General features: G+C 41.0%; 1 protein-coding gene across 1 annotated transcript in view; it reads left to right on the top strand.

Annotated features, from left to right (window-relative positions):
- The first annotated feature begins 1,781 nt into the window (after positions 1 to 1,781).
- FREM3 (FRAS1 related extracellular matrix 3) overlaps positions 1,782 to 21,869 on the top strand; it is a 59,710-nt gene continuing 39,622 nt past the window's right edge. The window contains exons 1-2 of the mRNA XM_075265544.1: positions 1,782 to 6,807; positions 8,126 to 8,215. Coding sequence (XP_075121645.1) covers positions 1,782 to 6,807; positions 8,126 to 8,215 — 5,116 coding nt within the window. The remainder of the gene's footprint in view (positions 6,808 to 8,125; positions 8,216 to 21,869) is intronic.

Here is a 21,869-nt window from a genome sequence, read left to right as displayed (position 1 = left end):
CAAAACGCAGACAAGACGAACAACAACAAAGGGAGGTCAGCTAGCCAGGGTTCGGTAACAGTAGAGCGATGCAGTGCCAAAACGGAGTCCAAAAGAATTGTCAGTAGGGAAGTCAGAGGTCAAGGATTAGAGTACAAGTAATAAAACAGCAAGAAAAACCAGAAAGCTAGAAGCAATAACTGGCACCAGTGTGACTGTGAGCCAAGACTAAATAGGGGAGGAAGAACCCGCCCTGAACCTGATAGGAAGGAAAGTTGTCAATCACTGAATGGACAGAGGGAACAAGGGCAGAAGACTGGTGTGGTGCAAATCCAATTACAACACTAGAGCCGTGTTCACACAATGCAACTAAAAACTTTAAGCAGATTATCAAACTGCACACGCCTCCTGCGCCGCAGCACGCGAGCAGAGGGTGGCGCAGAGGCCCGAACAGGCAGAGATGTTACATGTATCTCACAAATCACACAAATATTTGTATATATATATATATATATATATATATATATATATATATACAATAAAACCTATATGAACCCACATATAGACATTACATATAGCTGTGTACTGTGTAGAGTATAGTCAATATATTTCTGTGATATATATATAATACATAACTTATGTGTCACACAGATATCAGATATATTTTCATGGAAAACAAGTATGAAATACAATAAATATATTAAATAGTTCTAGATATATTTCTAGATATTACTAGATATGTATATATGTGATACATATCTGTGTCATAAAATTGCATTTCTTTGATATTGTATATGTACTATAAGTATCAGAATTGTTTGTGACACATGTTATATGCATTTGCATTATACTTATAATAGCTACATTTGTATATTTCACATATTAGATATATTAATATGATAGATATTAGACACATTTGTGTGACATACAAACATTAGATATATTTTTGTCTCATAGAGAGGGGATGTGTTTTACATAATACAGATATTAGAAACATTTATGGTATATATATATATATATATGTGTGTGTGTGTGTGTGTGTGTGTGTGTGTGTGTGTGTGTGTGTGTGTGTGTGTGTGTATGTTTGGCATACAAATAATTTGCCATGTATATGTTAGATACATTTGTGTACCGTATAGGCATTAGATGGACTTGAGTGTTATAGAGATTCTACAGATATTAGACAAAATAATTTGTTGCATTCATTTAGATACATTTAGATACATTTCTGTTTAATAAATATAGATGTATCCCATACAGATATTAAATACACATATCATTATAACATTAGCTACATGTGTGTGTTAATCCTTTTATTTGTATTCCATAGATTTGTGTGCAATACATATATTACATACACTTGTGTGATTTCTATGTGAAGCAAATATTAGATATAATTGTGTAATATGTTATTAATTTGATTATATATTAGACACATTGTATCAGGTCTCTCTGTAGTTGTAGATGATTCTTTCAGTGGAATTGCTGATCTTATTCTCCAGGCTTAACCCTATATAGACACAGGCATATAGCTATCACATTACTAGCAGCAGCAGGACAGGGGGCAGCATTACAAGCATAAACCTAGAGAAGCAGGTCAGAAAGAAAGGGCTGCACTATGCATATTATGGGTGGGCAAGTACTAAGGTACATGGCAGCCCCTCCCTGCTAAAATAATACCTGCACATCAGTGTGTTCCAGCTCCCACTTCTTGTCCTCACCAGACACAGGAGACTTTCCTGAGCTCCTGACTTCGCCTTCATAGCTGGAGTGGATCTTCTTGCCCTGCACAGGGCAGGAACATGGCTTGGAGACTGCAGCAGCATGACCCCCAGAGGAGACCCCCACATCTCGTCTACTTCTTCATTGTGACTTTCCTTGCCCTTGGACAAGCTCAGCCTGAATCCCGATCGCTGCATCCTGAAGACATCGTGGTCAGTAACCGAGGAGTCCGGGTCCCCTTTGGCAGATCAGTGTTTGTGGATCCGGTGGAGGACTTGGTCATACAAGTGCAGCCTGGAGACAAGTGTGTTGTGAAGGTGCTGGACAACGATCCCCTGTCACAGAGACCCGGATCCTTGACGCCTAAGAAGTTCCCGTGTGACTTTGGACAAGGAGAAGTGCGATACACCCATCTGGGCTCCCGCAGCCCCCAACGTGACAGAGTCAGGCTGCAGCTTAGATACGACTCTGCTACAGAGACCCTGATCGTGCCCCTTGTCCTGGAGGTGGAGGTCATATTCCAGCAACTGGAAATTGTCACCCGCAATTTACCCGTGGTGGTGGAGAAGATACATGGACTCAGTGTTCCCATCGATAAGAAAGTTCTTGGGTTCTCCTTTGATCCTGCTAAGGAGTCCTGCAGAATCACTCCTCTTCTTGGCACAGGTGGACTACCAAGGTATGGTCACTTAATCAATGTAAGCACCAGCCACCAGCAGGGCATTGACTGTCATACTTTTACTAGTTCTGGATTACTTTACCTACACACAGCCCCTCATAACTCGCCAAACAGAGACTATCTGCCCATGAGAGTGGATCTAACTAGTGCCAATGGGGAAACCAGACAAGAACACTTCCAGCTGACTGTCAGAATCAAGGAAGGTGCTGAGAACACTCCTCCTCATCCCAGTTTTGTGTCCATGCTCATGATGGAAGTTGATCAGTTTGTGTTGACTGCCCTGACTCCTGAGATGCTGGCAGCAGAAGATATAGAGTCTGATCCTGGGGATCTTATCTTCAACATGACAAACCCACTAGATTCCGAAACATCCGGCTACCTGGTAAGCACAGATGATCAAAACTTGCCCATAACTTCCTTTTATCAAAGAGACTTATCAGAGCTTAGAATTGCCTACCAGCCCCCATCTAGTGAGTCCTGGGTGGAGAGGATTTTGCAGCTGGAGATGCAGGTAATAGACACAGAAGGCGCCTCCTCTGAAACTTTTGCTTTCATGATTGTAGTAAAACCTATGAACACATTTGCTCCCCTTGCTACCCGCAATGCTGGACTGTGGCTTTTAGAGGGCCAGTCAAGACCTCTCTCTGGTCCTGGGTCTGGAATGAATAATCTGGTGCTCAGTGATGAAGATAATCTAGAGGAGGTGAAAGTCAGTGTGGTAGGTGGACTCAAACATGGGCATCTAGTACTGGCACAAGGGACTAATACTGCTAACAGTGGTGGGAATGGGTTCACTTTTACTCCACAAGAGTTACATTCTGGGCTTGTAATTTACCAGCACGATGGTAGTGACACCTACAGTGATAATCTGATTCTCAGGTTGGATGATGGAAAACACAGAGTCGAGTTACTTTACCCCATTACAGTGTCCCCTACAGATGATGAACCCCCAGTTCTTAATGCCAATACTGGACTCAGCCTGGCTGAGAAAAGCCTGACTCTTATCTCACCCTTCATGCTCAGTGCTACAGATATTGATTCAGAAGACTCCACCATTCTCTTTGTGTTGCAAGAACCTTTTAGTCATTTGGGAGAAATAGTGCTCAGGCAAACAGAAACTCCTGCTGAAGGTGAGGAATGGAAATACATTCCTGAGGAAGAAATGTATGAAAAGGTTGTAAGTGAATGGTACCAAAAAGACATTGTAGATGGAAAACTCTACTATAGACACGTGGGGCCACACAGTGCGGAGACAGTGTTAGATCGGGTGCTGTTCATGGTGCTGGATGATAATGATCCACCTAACCATTCTGGAATGCAGGTTTTCACTGTGCGGATAGAACCTGTAGATGACATTCCTCCTGAATTATTCCAAGGGACAACTTTACATATGACTGTTAAGGAATATGAGGTGACACCTTTCAAACAAAAACACCTTCGTTATACAGATATGGACACAGATGATAGAAATCTTAAGTACACCATTCACAGCCATCCAAGGGACACTGACCCCAACCACCCAGTACTGACTGGTCATATAGTGTTAACTGACCATCCAGATGTTAAGGTGACCTCTTTTACTCAAGCCCAAATTAACCATCACAAGATTTCCTACCGACCTCCAGAAAAGGAACTGGGAATTATTGCCAAAGTATTGCAGTTCAACTTCACTGTAGAAGATGCTTCTGGTAATTCTGTGGAAGGCACCTTTACCATATTTTTGCAACCTGTGGATAACAAACCCCCTGAAATCATCAATACAGGTCTTACAGTCCAAGAGGGGGGTTCTTTCATATTTACAAAAAATGAGCTTGATGCAACAGATCAGGACACTGACCCAAAGAATATTATATTCAGTCTTTCCCAAGCCCCATTACATGGTCAGTTGCAATATCAAGGTGAGTCAATGTCATTGGGAGGATCATTTGGACTTCTTAACATAGAATTAAGGCAGCTGTCTTATGTCCATAATGGGGATGAATCTAACAGCGATTCATTTTCCTTGCTGGTTAGTGATGGTGTTCATGAAGTTCCCGTTACAATAAGGATACATGTTAAGCCAGTGGATGATGAGGCCCCAACGTTAATGCTTCCTGGTGGCCTTTTGGGGTCTTCCTTAGAAGTTCTTGAGGGAGGGAAAACAGAGATCACTACCAGTGTTATCCAAGGCACTGACCCTGACACTGATGACCTAATGCTTACTTTTATTGTGGAGGACCCTCCTAGAAGAGGTGAGATATTGGTAAATAATGTTCCTGTTGAGAGATTCACTCAGCAAGATCTTCTTAATGGAGATGTCATGTATGCCCATACTTCTGGAGATATAGGTCTCCACAAGCAGCAGGATTTCTTTAACTTAACCATTTCAGATCTTTCAAATGAATGGGTAATAGGAGGAAACAAAGTGCAAGGTGTGAAGGTTCATGTCACCATTTTACCAGTGGACAGTGAAACCCCTATAGTAAAATTGGGAGATCAGTTCTCTGTATTAGAAGGAGGCAAAAATGTGATAATGCCTGAAAACCTTGATGCAGAAGATGTTGATACACCAAAAGATGAAATATTGTGCACAATTATTGTCCAGCCTACATCTGGATATATAGAAAATATCTCTCCTGCCCCTGGCTCCGAAAAGTCCAGATCTGGGATTCCCATTAGTGCTTTCACCATAAGAGATATTCGTCTTGGTCACACATATTATGTTCAAAGTATTCACAAGGAAGTAGAGCCCATAGAAGATAGGTTCACTTTCCGCTGCACGGATGGTGTCAGTTCAACTCAGTCCCTCTTTTTTTCTATTGTGATAATCCCAACCAATGATGAGAAACCTGAAATTTTTACTCGGGAGTTCGTTGTTATGGAAGGTATGAGCCTTGTGATTGATACCCCTATCCTCAATGCTGCCGATGCCGATCAACCTGCAGATGAACTTCTTTTCATTATTACCAACCCCCCACAACATGGTAGAGTAGTTCTGCAGCAAAGTAATTCTCTCATCTCCAACTTTACTCTGGAAGACATAAAAGAGAGCTCTAGCATTGTTTATGAGCATGATGACTCGGAGACAAAGGAGGACAGTTTTACCATTCTTCTCACTGATGGTGAGCACAGTGTAGAGAAGAAAATCCTTGTAATGGTTATTCCTGTGGATGATGAAACACCAAGGATGGCTATCAATGATGGACTAGAAATTGAAATAGGAGAAACAAAGTTATTAACAAACAAGTTGCTCAAAGCCACAGATTTAGATTCAGACGATAAGTCTCTAACTTATGTAATTCAGTTTGGCCCAAATCAAGGACTACTGCAACGCCTTGGGCTTGATGGAAGAGTCCTAGGGAACATCACAGTGGGAATGAACTTTACACAGGATGAAATTGACAAACAACTTATTCAATATACTCACATGGGCCAAGAAGGTATACGTGACCTTATAAAATTTGATATCACTGATGGCATTAACCCTTTCATTGACAGGTACTTTTACATTAGCATTGGTAGCATTGACATTGCATTCCCAGATGTAATAAACAAAGGAGTCACACTAAAAGAAGGAGGAAAAGTAACATTGACTACTGACCTTCTAAGCACAAGTGACATTAACAGTCCAGATGAGAATTTAAGGTTCAGCATCACTAGAGCACCAAGTCGTGGACATTTAGAGTGTACAGATCAGCCTGGGATTCCTATCACAACCTTTACCCAACTTCAACTAGCAGGTAACAAAATTTATTATATTCATACCTCAGAAGATGAGATGAAGATGGACAGTTTTGAGTTTGAGGTTACAGATGGCTACAATCCCGTGTTTCGTACATTCAGGATCTCAATAACTGATGTGGACAATAAGAAACCAGTTCTTTCAATCCATGATCTGGTGGTAAATGAGGGAGAAAATAAACTAATCACTCCCTTTGAATTAACTGCAGATGATATGGATACACCTGACCATTTCTTACAATTTACCATCACTCAAGTACCAGTGCATGGAAACATCCTGTATAACAACAGTCGTCCAATAACTACCTTCACCAAGCAAGACCTGAATGAAAATCTGATCAGTTATAGGCATGATGGGAGTGAATCTATTGAAGATAGTTTCTCCTTCACTGTAACTGATGGAACGCACACTGAATTTTTTATATTCCCTGACACCACATTCGAGACACGAAAACCACAAATGCTGAAAATTAGAATAAATTCACTGGATAATGGAATTCCTCAAATTGCTGTCAATAAAGGAGCTGCAACATTAAGGAGTCTTTCTTCTGGACATCTTGGATTTCTTATCACTAGTAAATCACTGAGAGCAGAAGACCGAGACAGCCCTAATAAATTGCTGAAATACAGAATCACTGATGGTCCAAAGCATGGCATTATTATCAACATGGCGCATGGCAACGGCTCAACAAGAACTTTTACACAAGGTAAGCCCTATAAAAGTATTTGCAGATTTTGCTTTAGGCCAGGGCCCCATTTGGCCTAAATGTCATGATTTGTCCTTGATGGAAGCACTGCGGAAAAAAACACAGCGTTTTTACAGTTACTGTTTAGTGGATGAGTTTCTAGTGAATTCCATCCCCACTGTGTGGGAAAATAAGCGCTGCAGACATGCTGTGATTTACAAAACCATTGCGGTTTTGTAAATCATAGCCTGTGAACTATACCTATGTTTTCCCTACAGGAAAATGGAAGCAGAAAGTTCGCAAAGGAAACCTCTGTGGACTTTCTGTGAAAAGTTACGTGGAAAAAAGTGAGATGTATTGCCACCACAAGTTTTCCCACAGTGCTTTTTTGCTGCAGGACACTATGTGAGGCCTTAGCCTTAAAAGGGGTTTTCTGACCCCAAATAAAATTCTTCATACTGATGACCTATCCACAAGTTCCCACAGCTTGGAGGCTAAAGCTGATGTGTACAGGGTCTGGGTGTCAAACCCCAACAGATCATATACAGATAAGCTATCCTGTGGACAAGTCATCAGTATGTAAAATCCATATGGGGCTAGAAAACCGCTTTTAGGCTAACGCAGCGCTAAAACACTGAGGGAACAACTGCAGCATGAAGGCATCACGGTTCTTCCCGCAGCGATTTCAATAGAAAGTTCAAGGAGTTTTCCTCCACGGACTTTCTGTTACAATTATATCTATGGGGAAGCAGCCGGCGTTTCCGTAGCTATAATTGACATGCTGCGATTTTCAAAACTGTGACAGTTTTGGAAATCGCAGTGTGTCCGCGCTGCGATTTTTTCCACAGAGTACTGTAAAACATCTTGATTTTTCCCGCAGCATTTCCACCACGGGCAAATTGCGGTGTTTCCATCCCATGGGGCCCCAGCCTTAGGCTGAGGCCCCTCGTTGCCAAAATTGAGCAGAATCTAGAAATATCAGAACATCCTATAGATTTCCCATTCCTTTTTTAGTCATTCTTGGCTTTAGCTCAAAAACACGCAGAAAAATCTGCAACAAAAAAAGCTGCGTTTCCGCAACATAGGGCCTTAGCCTCAGTGTTACTATTTTTTCTGATTTAAGCAAGAAATTATACAAAGATCAAATTATTGGTACAAAGCATTCTTATCAGATATTAGATACGAGATTTTTCATAGTCAGACATTTTGCCATATTGAATATTACTCTTAGAACATAGGAAGAAAGTATACACACTACAGTAATTCACTACGATGTAAGTTAAATGCTGCCATATTTGTCACAACATTCCATATGACTGTCCCTTTTCTATTTCAATAGCTGACATTGATGATGTAAAAGTTTGCTATGTCTTGAAGGATGGGGAGAATGCTACAAGTGACGTTTTCCGTTTCTCAGTGGAAGATAATGGTAAGTTCTTCAAATTATGTGTGATTTTTTTTATACAGTTTAATATAGAGCCAGGTCACTATTGAATATAATCCTAGAAATTCAGCAGCATCATTACAATCTTCATCCAAAAGATGTCTTTCGGCTGTTCCAAAACCACAACTCCCAGCATGCTCAAACAATCTTGCATTATATTTTCAGATACCATTAGAAGGTTTGTGAATTAGCATCTTCTAACCTGATATACTATTTTATTAGATCTAGCTGTTTTGTGGCCTTTTACCATTGATTCAACTATAGGGCGGCAGGAGACATTAGGTATTTAGCAAAAATGCACCTCCATTGCTTAGTTAAACAAGCCATATTAACATACAGTAAAATGTTAAGCTCCTTTAAGCCTATTTTGAGATGCAATGTGGATAACATCATGGAAGACATAAAATATATAGTCTCAACTCACATCCATCCATCTGCCAATAGGTGTCAGCATGTGGTTGAGACACAATGAGATGCTTTAACTAGGGTTGAGCCGATCTTGAGATTTCAGGATCATTTTTTTTAAATCTGATTTCCGATCACTTTCCATCCGAAACCGATCTGGATCCCAATTCTGTTCTTAATGCAAATCAATGGGATTTTTTAATGATCGAAAATCGGATTTTAAAAATGATCCTATTCACTACACAGCGTGGAGTCCAAAAATTGAACGCTTCAGTTTTTGGACTCCACGCTGTGTAGTGATTCAAAAAATCCGCCAGATACTTAGTCCCCCCTGCTGTCTGCTTACCTGCACAGAACCACTGCCACTCTCCGTTGTTTTCGGTCCTCTTCTCTCTTATTCACACTCCTGCAGAGAGCCGTGCACACCCCCCTGTTGTGGCTTAGGAGAGTGTGGGCAGGTACAGGGCAGGAGACGTGAGTGCAGGCTCTGCAGGCGTGTGAATGAGAAAGGAGAGAACCGAAAACAACGGTGAGCAGCAGCGGTTCTGTGCAGGTAAGTTGAGCGATCGGGATCAGAATTCCGTTCCCGATCTCTTTTAGGCGGGATCGGAATCCAATCACGATTGTGAAATTTACTTAATCACCGATCGGGATCCGATCTTTTCCAATCCCGATTGCTCAACCCTAGCTATAACCCTACTCTTTAGGGGTTGCAGATTTATCCACTAGTTCTCCGCTTTAAGAACCTTTTGTGTATGCTCCAGTTTAAACAGAGTCTAAAATGCCAATAATAACCAATAATAGTGCTGTGTAGATGCATTTAATAGGAACAGAAGCATCAATTTTTTAGCCATAAACCAATGCAGCCATACAAAGATATCATATTTTATGCATATTCAGATTTGCTTATAGATATCACAAGTGATGTCAATGTCCTCTAAAAGAGTCTTTTCAGTTTTTTTCTGCCATAGGTAAAAAGGTAAATATAAATAAATATATTCTGAAAAAAACTGATTATTTTTAGGTAGCTTATCGAAGACTAAAGTCCCACTTACATAACTCCACTATTGGGCCAATTATTGGGAACAAGCATAAGTAATAATTAGTCCATTTAAATGCTTTTCCCATTTGCCAACAATTGAGCAAACCTTGATCATTCTTCCCCAACTTCTTTACATTGGTCTGTGTAGCTTCATGTGCTATGTTGTCAGTTTTATGCACATGGTCCCTTGGATGTGGGATATATGAATAGAATAAAAGGCTGTCTGCATTAAATTAAGTCTAAGCTTTTACAAGTCTTTTAAGTTATTCAGCTTTGGGTATAGCTACTAGTATTGGGAAAACCTCTCAAGTTTTATTTTTGTTAGGTTCGGTACCATGTTCTGTAAAAACTAATCTGAAGAGTTTAGTTTTTTGTTCTGTTTATATAAATTTCTATAAATGTGACATCTACATTTGAAGCAACTTTAAGAGGACTTTTAATGTCCTCGGGCAGATGCGGTTTCATATATCGCTAGAAAGCCGACAGTACGCTGAATTCAGCGCACTGACGGCTTTCCTTCTATGTGCCCCAGGGCAAGCGATATCGATACCGTTACCGATATCGCTTCACTGCCAGAAGGGCATTCGTGACAGTCTAGCTGGGATGTGAGGAACGCCCCTCCTGACAGCACTGTCTATAGCTCTGTACTGTCAGAGTGGGTGTCCTTAAGATAAGATAAGATAATCCTTTAATAGTCCCACCTTGGGGAAATTTACTGCCTAGCAATGACGCTGAGCAGTGAGGAAAACCCCCACAGGACTAGTCTTTGGATAAGTACAGTCAGAGGGGTTTCTTAACAGCTCAGTGTCATCAATGGGTGGTAAGGAACGCCCCCTCTGACAATACAGGGCTATGGATGAGTACTGTCGGGGGGGGGGAGTGTTCCTCACAGACTTCTAGACTGTCAGGAATGCTCTTCTGACAGTAGGCAGAGATTGTTGCCGTTATGATGGCAAGGATATCTCCAGCCCAGGGGCACATAATGGGAAAGCCGACAGTGCGCTGAATTCAGCGCACTGTCGGCTTTCTAGTGGTGTATAAAACCGTATGTGCCCAAGGACATGAAAGGTTCTCTTTAAAAAAATACAATAGAGTAATGACTGAAGAGCAGTGTAAATGTAAGTTCCACATTTTTATCAGAAAGTTATAGATGACTGTAGACAGAAAAACACATCGTACTAAGACAAGTTTAGTAATAAAGAGAGACAGGCAGAGTGTTATCCTATATACATCTCCATATTTAGATTTCGGAATTAATTGTGTCCTTCCAATACACTTAGTTCTCAGGACTTCTCTTCCATATTAAATCGAATTGTGAAACACACAGCAAAATCGGAACACACTGTAAATATAACAGTAGTTGATATATAAGTTCCATTATATACTCTACGCCCTATAGAGACATGTCCTTACCGCCAAGATACAAATAACAACCGCAAGAAAGGTAAGTATGACATAAATATACAAGATACTAATAAAAATATCAGAAATCTTTATTATAATAATATACCACATATACAAAAATAGGACAATGTCAAGGAAACAGATGTACAAATACAAAGAATGGGTGTAGTGGGATGCCACAGCTGATAGTAGTCCCTTTGGCTACTGCTGATTTTCCTCACAATAACATCAGAAAATACAACATATACCCTCATATCATGTAATAAAATCCACCTAGGTGAGTGTTACCGTCAATTATGGTTATATAGAACCTAGATATAGACTTTTTTGAATCCCAATGCTATTTGTTCACCCCATAGAGGGGAACAGTATATATATAGTGTCAAGGTCTATACGTTCTATTGCAATATATCTTTCTTCCTATATACAAAAAGAGGCACACACATTGCCCTCAAAGATCAGTAACCCACATACATTGGGAAGACAACATGTTTGTAAGTATCACTAGGTATCATAAAGGGGAGCAGTATATATATAGTATCAAGGTCTATAAGTTCTATTGCAATATATCTTGCTTCCTATATACAAAAAGAGGCACACACATTGCCCTCAAAGATCAGTAACCAACATACATTAGGAAGACAACATGTTTGTAAGTATCACTAGAACATATCTCACTTCCTATATATAGTGAACAGCACATGCATTGCCCTCAAGGGTCCAATAGTCAGCATAGATTAGGAAGTAGACATGTTATAAATACAACAAGGCAAACCAATATAACCACTCACCCATGGAGAGGATTGTAAGCAGATCACCAGGGACGGGCACCCACCACCCAAAACCCCGACGCGCGTTTCGGCGCAGAGAGCCTGTTTCCTCCTGACGAAGGCTCTCTGCGCCGAAACGCGCGTCGGGGTTTTGGGTGGTGGGTGCCCGTCCCTGGTGATCTGCTTACAATCCTCTCCATGGGTGAGTGGTTATATTGGTTTGCCTTGTTGTATTTATAACATGTCTACTTCCTAATCTATGCTGACTATTGGACCCTTGAGGGCAATGCATGTGCTGTTCACTATATATAGGAAGTGAGATATGTTCTAGTGATACTTACAAACATGTTGTCTTCCTAATGTATGTTGGTTACTGATCTTTGAGGGCAATGTGTGTGCCTCTTTTTGTATATAGGAAGCAAGATATATTGCAAAAGAACTTATAGACCTTGATACTATATATATACTGCTCCCCTTTATGATACCTAGTGATACTTACAAACATGTTGTCTTCCCAATGTATGTGGGTTACTGATCTTTGAGGGCAATGTGTGTGCCTCTTTTTGTATATAGGAAGAAAGATATATTGCAATAGAACGTATAGACCTTGACACTATATATATACTGTTCCCCTCTATGGGGTGAACAAATAGCATTGGGATTCAAAAAAGTCTATATCTAGGTTCTATATAACCATAATTGACGGTAACACTCACCTAGGTGGATTTTATTACATGATATGAGGGTATATGTTGTATTTTCTGATGTTATTGTGAGGAAAATCAGCAGTAGCCAAAGGGACTACTATCAGCTGTGGCATCCCACTACACCCATTCTTTGTATTTGTACATCTGTTTCCTTGACATTGTCCTATTTTTGTATATGTGGTATATTATTATAATAAAGATTTCTGATATTTGTATTAGTATCTTGTATATTTATGTCATACTTACCTTTCTTGCGGTTGTCATATTAAATCGAAGTTGTTACAATTTTTGCTGATAAGCAGAATGATGGTAACTAGAGATGAGCGAACAGTAAAATGTTCGAGATTCGATATTCATTTCGAGTAGCCCCTCAATATTCGACTACTTGAATCGAATATCGAACCCCATTATAGTCTATGGGGGGAAAATGCTCGTTTCAGGGGTAGTCAACATTCGATCAAATTATACTTACCAAGTCCATGAGTGAGGGTCGGGCTGGATCCTCCGAGAAGTCTTCTCCGTGTAGCATCCCGCGGCATCTTCCGGCTCTGAATTCACTCTGCCAGGCATCGGGCCTGGGCAGAGCCGACTGCGCATGCCTGCACTACAAGCGGGCTTGCGCAGTCGGCTCTGCCCAGGCCCGATGCCTGGCAGAGTGAATTCAGAGCCGGAAGATGCCGCGGGGAAGCTGCACGGAGAAGACTTCTAAAGGTAGGAGAAGAACCAGCGTTGATTGGCCGACTGTATAGCATTCGGCCAATCAATGCTGGTTCTGCATCGAACGTTTCCATTCGAATAGTGAGTGGTACTTGATCGAGTATGAGTATTTCGAATACTGTAGTATTCAATCGAATACCTACTCGATCGAGTACTACTCGCTCATCTCTAATGGTAACTAGAGATGAGCAAGTAGTATTTGATCGAGTAGATATTCAATCTATGGTATTATGGTATTCGAAATATCCATACTCGATCGAATACCACTCACTATTCGCAGTAAAAATTCGATTTAGAACCAGCGTTGGCAAATAAACGCTGATTCTGCCGTAGGCTCGTCTGTGAGGAAGCGGAGTCTAAGATCGGACCACAGCAGCAGTCTCCATTGTGGTCTGATCTTAGACTCCATCTCCTCACAGACGAGCCTCCAGCAGAAGCAGCATTGATTGGCCAAATGCTGTACATTGGCCAATCAACGCTTTTCAATGCAATCCTATGAGAAAAAGTAAGCTCCCTCGTGACAACAAGCTGCCAGCTCTCCCAACTAGCAAGGACGAGCCTGCTGCAGAACCAGCTTTGATTTGTCGCAGGCTCGTCTTTGCTAGTCGGGAGAGCTGGCAACTTGCGGTTTACGAGGGATCTTACTTTTTATCAGCGCAACTGCAAGCTGTGCAGTTAAAACGCACGGACCCCATAAACTATAATGGGGTCTGTGCACTTTAACTGCACAGAGCTCCTCCTAAACACTCTCCTCCTGCTACTCGTGGACTTGGTGACTCTCCTTTAGTTGAATAGTGGTTTCCCCTGAAACGAGCATTTTTTCCCATAGACTATAATGGGATTTGATATTCGATCGAGTAGTCGAATATTGAGACTCTACTCAAAATGAATATTGAATCTCGAATATTTCACTACTCGCTCATCTATAATGCTAACAACTGTCACCTTGACTGTTTGCAAAGGCTGGCACCATATATGCAAGTGTAGATGTGCCTAATATTGCAGTGTAGTCATATTCAAGTATAACACAAACCACCTTTATTTATGCAACGATAAACTGGAGAAACTAATGATAAATTATATTAGTCTGGCTATAACTGGGAACTGGACTGAAACTGAGGAGATATTGATCGCATATCCTAAGATTAGGTTATGACTATTTAAGTCCCGTAGAATGGTTTTAAGTACAAAAATATACATAATAGTGATATATTTTACACCACTATTAAGAAGATGTTGTATGAAAACAAAATTACTGCCTGTGATCTGCTAAATATTCTCCACATCCGACAGTTAATAGGAATATCAGAAGGTGCTGTAACATACCCTGAGGTTCTCCATCCTGTAGACAGGTATGCACATGTGTGAGGTCAAAGATTCACAACTCTATCAATGAATTTATGCAAGAGAATGTAAAGTTTTCTGATAGCAGACACAGACAATAGTTTGGGAAACTTTCTTGCAGTTGTACCTAATGGGTAGATCATCATTTAGGCCAGGTTCACATCTGCACCCGGTCTCCGGTTTAGCCAATCTGGCTGGTTTCTTCTGCCACAAGAAACTGGACAGGGGACGGAAACCCGGCGGTCAGTTTTCAAACCCATTTACTTGAATGGGTTTGCAAATTGACCATCTGTGTAAGTCTTCCACCTGTCCGCGGTGAAACCGTTTTTTTCAGCCAGACACAAAGTCGGACATGCAGGATTTTGTGTCGGGTTAAAAAAAACGGTTTTGCCGAGGAAAGGCAGAAGACGCACACAGGCGGTCACTTTGATCCCTCCACTTGGACAATGGGGCCCAATTGCGACCATTTGAACATGGCCCGGACCATGACGGAGCCATCTCCCACTTGGACACGTCGCTGTTGGCATGCAGGATCCATGGCTTCATGGGGCATACACAACACTCTCACACGCCCATCAGATCTGTACAAATGGAACCGTAATTCATCAGACCATGCCACTGTTCCATGGTCCAAAGATGATGGTTGCATATGCTAGTCTTCAAGCTCTGTGTTGTGGTGTCAGTAAAGGGACATGGGTCGGGCGTCGACTGTTGAAGCCTATGTGGTGCAGTTCTCGGTGTACAGTCCTGATGGAAATGGGGCCCTGGCACCCCACATTCAAATAGGCGGTGATTTGACCCAAAGTAGACCATCAAGAGCCCTGTATGACTTTGTGGAGTCACTTAACTCACAACGTGCTGCCATGTTCATGAGACACCTGCCTGTAACAGACTGCTGAGATATCCTGGTGACACTAGCGCCATAGGCTGTATCATTTCACACTGTTTGAGTGTACAACATCCAGAAATCTATATGGGTAAGTACTATTACTCAGAAATGCCTATACAGTATAAGTTCCCATAGATTCATATTAAGTCTCCAGCGTTCATATAGAATATGACAAAAGATCAGAACCAATATTTATATTTCTATAGATTTCTTTTGTATTTTATAAATTGACAACAGTTGTCAGAACTTGTATAAAAAGTGTCAGCTCTTACAGTCGGTTATCTTCACTTCCTGAGTTTTCAGATTTCGGAGAAGCAGCAAGGAATTTCATTCATCAGAGAGAAGGTGGGAGGTATCTGACATGACATGTGAACTAAGGAATGTACTATACATACCTGGATGAAGGCATTGGTGTCCCAGGTTACAGGACCGCTAGGGAGATATTCCCTAATAGAAGCCAGTCATCAATCTGCAGCGGTGGCAGGATGTTGTTAGCAACCTTTATTCAGAGGATTTTATGGTAGCAATTAGAAAATAGAAAGAGTTGACAAGTAGAGAGATGACGCATGCCGGTTGGCAGGTATGGGCATCTCCTAGCTAAAACTTAACATTTAATAAATGGTATTAAAAGATGGCGTACAGCCAAAGTGAAAATCAAAACTAGAATATATAGTGTCAGATAGTACTTATCGCTGTGGGAATGCTCCCTCACAGCTAAAAAATCTCAGTTCCCCGTGCTAGCAGCCCTGGTATCTAATAACAGTTCAAAATTGTCTCAAAGCACCCACCATCTCTATAATTCTCATAAAGATGGGGTTCAGGGGAACAAAGATAAAAAAGGACAAACCTACAAGGGACAGATGATAGTCACGATGCTGCAATTTTAAAGACCTGACTCAGTCTGCAAAGGAGGCAACCAATAGTACCAGGTTGTGTGTTGACTCTCCCCTAATGGCAGATGTCAAGGGAAAGAATGATTGGGCTTATTGGATTTTAACATATGCAGTCATTTTTGTTGTAGAGGGCGATGAGTCATGGTCAATAGCTGTGAGCAGCTTATTTTCAACTCCATATTGAGAACATGTGTACACTTGGCCAATTTGAGCATGTATATGTATAGGGTAGAGTGAGAAGGTGTAGAATGTTGAGAATAAAGCTAGCCATACACAAAAGATGTATAGCCAATCCCAATGATTTCAAGAAGTCCAATTGACATCTCAGGAAAACTATTCTCTCACCTCCCAATCCAGTACACATGCATCATATGGAAGAGCGGATCATACAGTGGGGCAAAAAAGTATTTAGTCAGTCACCAATAGTGCAAGTTCCACCACTTAAAAAGATGAGAGGCGTCTGTAATTTACATCATAGGTAGACCTCAACTATGAGAGACAAAATGAGAAAACAAATCCAGAAAATCACATTGTCTGATTTTGTAAGAATTTATTTGCAAATTATGGTGGAAAATAAGTATTTGGTCAGTAACAAAATTTCATCTCAATACTTTGTTATATATCCTTTGTTGGCAATGACAGAGGTCAAACGTTTTCTGTAAGTCTTCACAAGGTTGGCACACACTGTTGTTGGTACGTTGGCCCATTCCTCCATGCAGATCTCCTCTAGAGCAGTGATGTTTTGGGGCTGTCGCTTGGCAACACGGACTTTCAACTCCCTCCAAAGGTTTTCTATAGGGTTGAGATCTGGAGACTGGCTAGGCCACTCCAGGACCTTGAAATGCTTCTTACAAAGCCACTCCTTAGTTGCCCTGGCGGTGTGCTTTGGATCATTGTCATGTTGAAAGACCCAGCCACGTTTCATCTTCAATGCCCTTGCTGATGGAAGGAGGTTTGCACTCAAAATCTCACAATACATGGCCCCATTCATTCTTTCATGTACCCGGATCAGTCGTCCTGGCCCCTTTGCAGAGAAACAGCCCCAAAGCATGATGTTTCCACCCCCATGCTTTACAGTAGGTATGGTGTTTGATGGATGCAACTCAGTATTCTTTTTCTTCCAAACATGAAAAGTTGTGTTTCTACCAAACAGTTCCAGTTTGGTTTCATCAGACCATAGGACATTCTCCCAATACTCTTCTGGATCATCCAAATGCTCTCTAGCAAACTTCAGATGGGCCCGGACATGTACTGACTTAAGCAGTGGGACACGTCTGGCACTGCAGGATCTGAGTCCCTGGCGGCGTAGTGTGTTACTGATGGTAGGCTTTGTTACATTGGTCCCAGCTCTCTGCAGTTCATTCACTAGGTTCCCCCGCGTGGTTCTGGGATTTTTGCTCACCGTTCTTGTGATCATTTTGACCCCACGGGGTGAGATTTTGCGTGGAGCCCCAGATCGAGGGAGATTATCAGTGGTCTTGTATGTCTTCCATTTTCTAATTATTGCTCCCACAGTTGATTTCTTCAATCCAAGTTGGTTGCCTATTGCAGATTCAGTCTTCCCAGCCTGGTGCAGGGCTACAATTTTGTTTCTGGTGTCCTTTGACAGCTCTTTGGTCTTCACCATAGTGGAGTTTGGAGTCTGACTGTTTGAGGGTGTGCACAGGTGTCTTTTTATACTGATAACAAGTTTAAACAGGTGCCATTACTACAGGTAATGAGTGGAGGAAAGAGGAGACTCTTAAAGAAGAAGTTACAGGTCTGTGAGAGCCAGAAATCTTGATTGTTTGTAGGTGACCAAATACTTATTTTCCACCATAATTTGCAAATAAAGTCTTACAAAAACAGACAATGTGATTTTCTGGATTTGTTTTCTCATTTTGTCTCTCATAGTTGAGGTCTACCTATGATGTAAATTACAGACGCCTCTCATCTTTTTAAGTGGTGGAACTTGCACTATTGGTGACTGACTAAATACTTTTTTGCCCCACTGTACCTATTTATGGGTATGTCGGGCAAGATATCTGTTGGCTGGTCAGCTATCTAAAGTGAATGGCCAACTTAAAGGGGTTGTCCTGTCCTTTTTTTAATTGATGACCTTTTCCTATTCACTTCTATGAGACAAAGCTGTAAATACATTGCATGACTGCTATGAAACAGATAGTTAACAGTGAAGGGGTCACAGCACTCGCACAAGCAATGGAGCCCCTTCAAACAGCTAGGGTCCCAGGTGTCAGACCAGTACTTCGCTTTTACTGGTGACTAGAGATGAGTGAGTACTGTTCGGATCAGCCGATCCGAACAGCACGCTCGCATAGAAATGAATGGACGTAGTCGGCACACGGGGGGTTAAGCGGCCGGCCGCCGTCAAAGCGGAAGTACCAGGTGCATCCATTCATTTCTATGGTGCGTGCTGTTCGGATCGGCTGATCCGAACCGTACTCGCTCATCTCTACTGGTGAAGTATCTTGAGGATAGTTCATCAAAAAAAAGAACTGGACTACCCTTTTAAGACAACAGTTTAGAAGTTAGATAACAATAATGACTATTTGCTTAAATTTATCTGTTCTTATAATACTATTATAACCATAGACAATTCTCAGAATAACTTCATGGTGACACACATCTGCTAAAACCTGTAGAGTATTTGAGCATAAATGGTGCTTACATGGCTGCCTCCTATTGTGCACTTAGCCAAACAGACCTCACAGCATTCCAAGTCCTTTCCCTTCCTCTGGGATATAAAATTGGTAAATAATCTCAAATACCTGGGGGCCTCACCTATTATGTGGCGTTTAGAGAACCTTTGCCCTTTGACATTTGCAGAAGCCTTGCCCTGGAGAGGTTTTTTTTCTTCATTTAAATTGCTTGCAAAGGTGATGTAGCAATTTATTTGACACAGGGGTCAATTTTGGACTGAGTTACCCAGACAAAAAATACTGTATTTACTGTATTAAGTGGTCATCCTCCCATTTTACAAAGGTTGTTAATATATATTATTCTATAGTCTTTTTTTAGATCACAATATTGATGGCCTTTCTTAAGCTCTCAGTGTCTTTACAGTGGGGAATGGTTTAAATTTGACTTAAGGCATAAACAATGCTATAATCTAAAGATTGCTCCACTTGGGGTTCTAGCACAGGCCTCATGTTCATTTAAAGGGGTTCTATTCATAGGATAGAGGATAAATAATTGATCATTGGGGGTAAAAGGACTTCCTGCTCTCTACACAAGTGGAAATCCCAGCGATCAGACCCCTACCGATTAGGTATTTATCCTCTCTGCTTTTAATGTATGTCACAGCTGGGCCTGTTTCTCTCCAGGTCCCCATTTTCCAGGACCTTAGAATAGACTAAGTCTGTGAGTCCGACGCCTTTGTTCCCAGACATTGAGCTATCTGATAAGGACACAAGACACCAGCAAACACTTACTACCCTCCATTGTTTACAGGCCACAGTTCTCAACATTTTTTAATAGATGTGCCTGGTATCCTAAGGATAGGTCCTGGAAAAACCCCTTTAAGCCAACACACGCATACATAGGGAGTGGGATATATTACATACTAAAAGATTTAGGTTTCATCTGTAGAGCTTTATGCAGATGGCTGTATATACTAAGGTACAATATTTGCCTACTTCTATGGGCTATGTACTACAGCTTTGAAAACCATGGAGGTTGTATTGAGCTGGCCATATGCAGGCATTGGGCCTGTCGGTTAAATGTACATTTGTGTGTCTATATATGTGGTGACCTGTATTTTACAGCACAATCCTTTATTCCCCTGCACCCTTTATTGAATGTACACGAATAAGCATCGGAAGAGTTAACTTTTGTAGATGACTCTATGCAATCTTAGCATGTGGAGTAAAGGAATGGCTACTCAATGCTATGTATGTACTCCTCTGTCTCACATGTTATCTCACTGTCAATCAGGATTTGTTATCCTGTCGGGAGCAACAAAAATGTGATTTTAGCACATAATCTGCTAGGACAAATGACAAGTAAATTGGAGAGGGGACAAGTCACTATGTATATTATTATTATATTTGTTAACGCATTATTTTGTTAGCAGGAATATATACCTTGTTTCTACAGTAATTTATTATTAGTTAAGACAGCATCTCTGAAACACAGTGGTACAAGTAATTTCATATAAAATATATGTAATCTTACAACTGCTATCGAAATATATAGACAAGACCAAAAAACATAGTCTGCACTCCAAAAGATGATCCACCTCTACTGCGCATGCGTGGATGCACAGTAGAGGTGAATTACTAGCAGTGGCACACACAGTGAAGAAGGGAGTGCACCCTGTCCGAAGCATTACAGAGGGAGGAGCCGCCTCGCTGGAAGTAGCCTGGAGGGTAGGTATAATAGAGAAGATGGGAATAGTAGTGATGATCCTTTTCCAGAAATGGGGAAACGGATCGTCAACGGATAATCATAAAATGTCCCTGGGGCGGTCACATGACACTGATGACATGTGACACTGGTCATCCAACATGCTTCCCCCCCCCCCAAAAAAAAAAAAAAAAAAAAAACTTCAAAGTTCTATATAAACAATTGGATGGTGAATGTGAATTTGATCTTTAAAATGGTTGACACAGTATTTTAGGAAAAATTGTTTTTACCCATTGGGCTTACAAAGTGACATAAAAAATCCTATTATTTTGTGACTTGTACATTTGATACGTGTATATACTAGCAATCCACATCTAGAATCACAAACAGTGGCTATATAAAAACACCCAGCATGGCTTTCTTGACTCAGTTTAACTGATCTGATGCTTTGGAGAACTTGAGACTTAAGGGACCTTTGTTTTCTGTGAGTTTGATGACATTCCTATATGTGAGATTCAAAGATCATGGCTTTGTGTCAGCAGGCAGACTGGCTGTCTGGAGGTTAATATATCTTGGTTTTAAACTATTGCGATCATCACATTTCCTTTGAAAATAAATCCTCTATGAGAATGTTTAAATCTCTATAATGTAACACCCAAAGTAAATCAGTCAATGAATATATCAGATATCAAAAACACAAGAGTAGCAATGGTTGACGTTTTTTTAATTAAGAATGACATTTTAATGATGCGTTACATGTGATTCAGTATTGTAAGGAATTAGAATATCCAAAGCTAAGATGAAGGATTCAACAATAATGACCATTCTGAGAAGAATTTTTAAGTATGTCAAATATTTTAATCACGCAACTTGTTATCATAGTCAAATCGAGGAATGGATCCTGACCAGGGTCAAAGCATACAGATCAGATCTCAGTTTTGACTAAAAAATAAACATTCACCTAAGTTGTACTGGATGAACATGGCCTTAGCTAGGCTATACTACACAGTCCAGTCATATTAATGTGACCACCTGTCACAATCCAGAATAACCACCTTTGGCAGTGCAAGACGTGCAGGAAGAGAGGGGATGTTGTGATGATGTTCACTGGGATGTTGAGCCAT

Source organism: Leptodactylus fuscus, chromosome 1 (assembly GCF_031893055.1).
Source record: "Leptodactylus fuscus isolate aLepFus1 chromosome 1, aLepFus1.hap2, whole genome shotgun sequence".
NCBI lineage: Eukaryota > Metazoa > Chordata > Amphibia > Anura > Leptodactylidae > Leptodactylus > Leptodactylus fuscus.
This window is presented reverse-complemented; position numbering and strand designations above follow the sequence as displayed.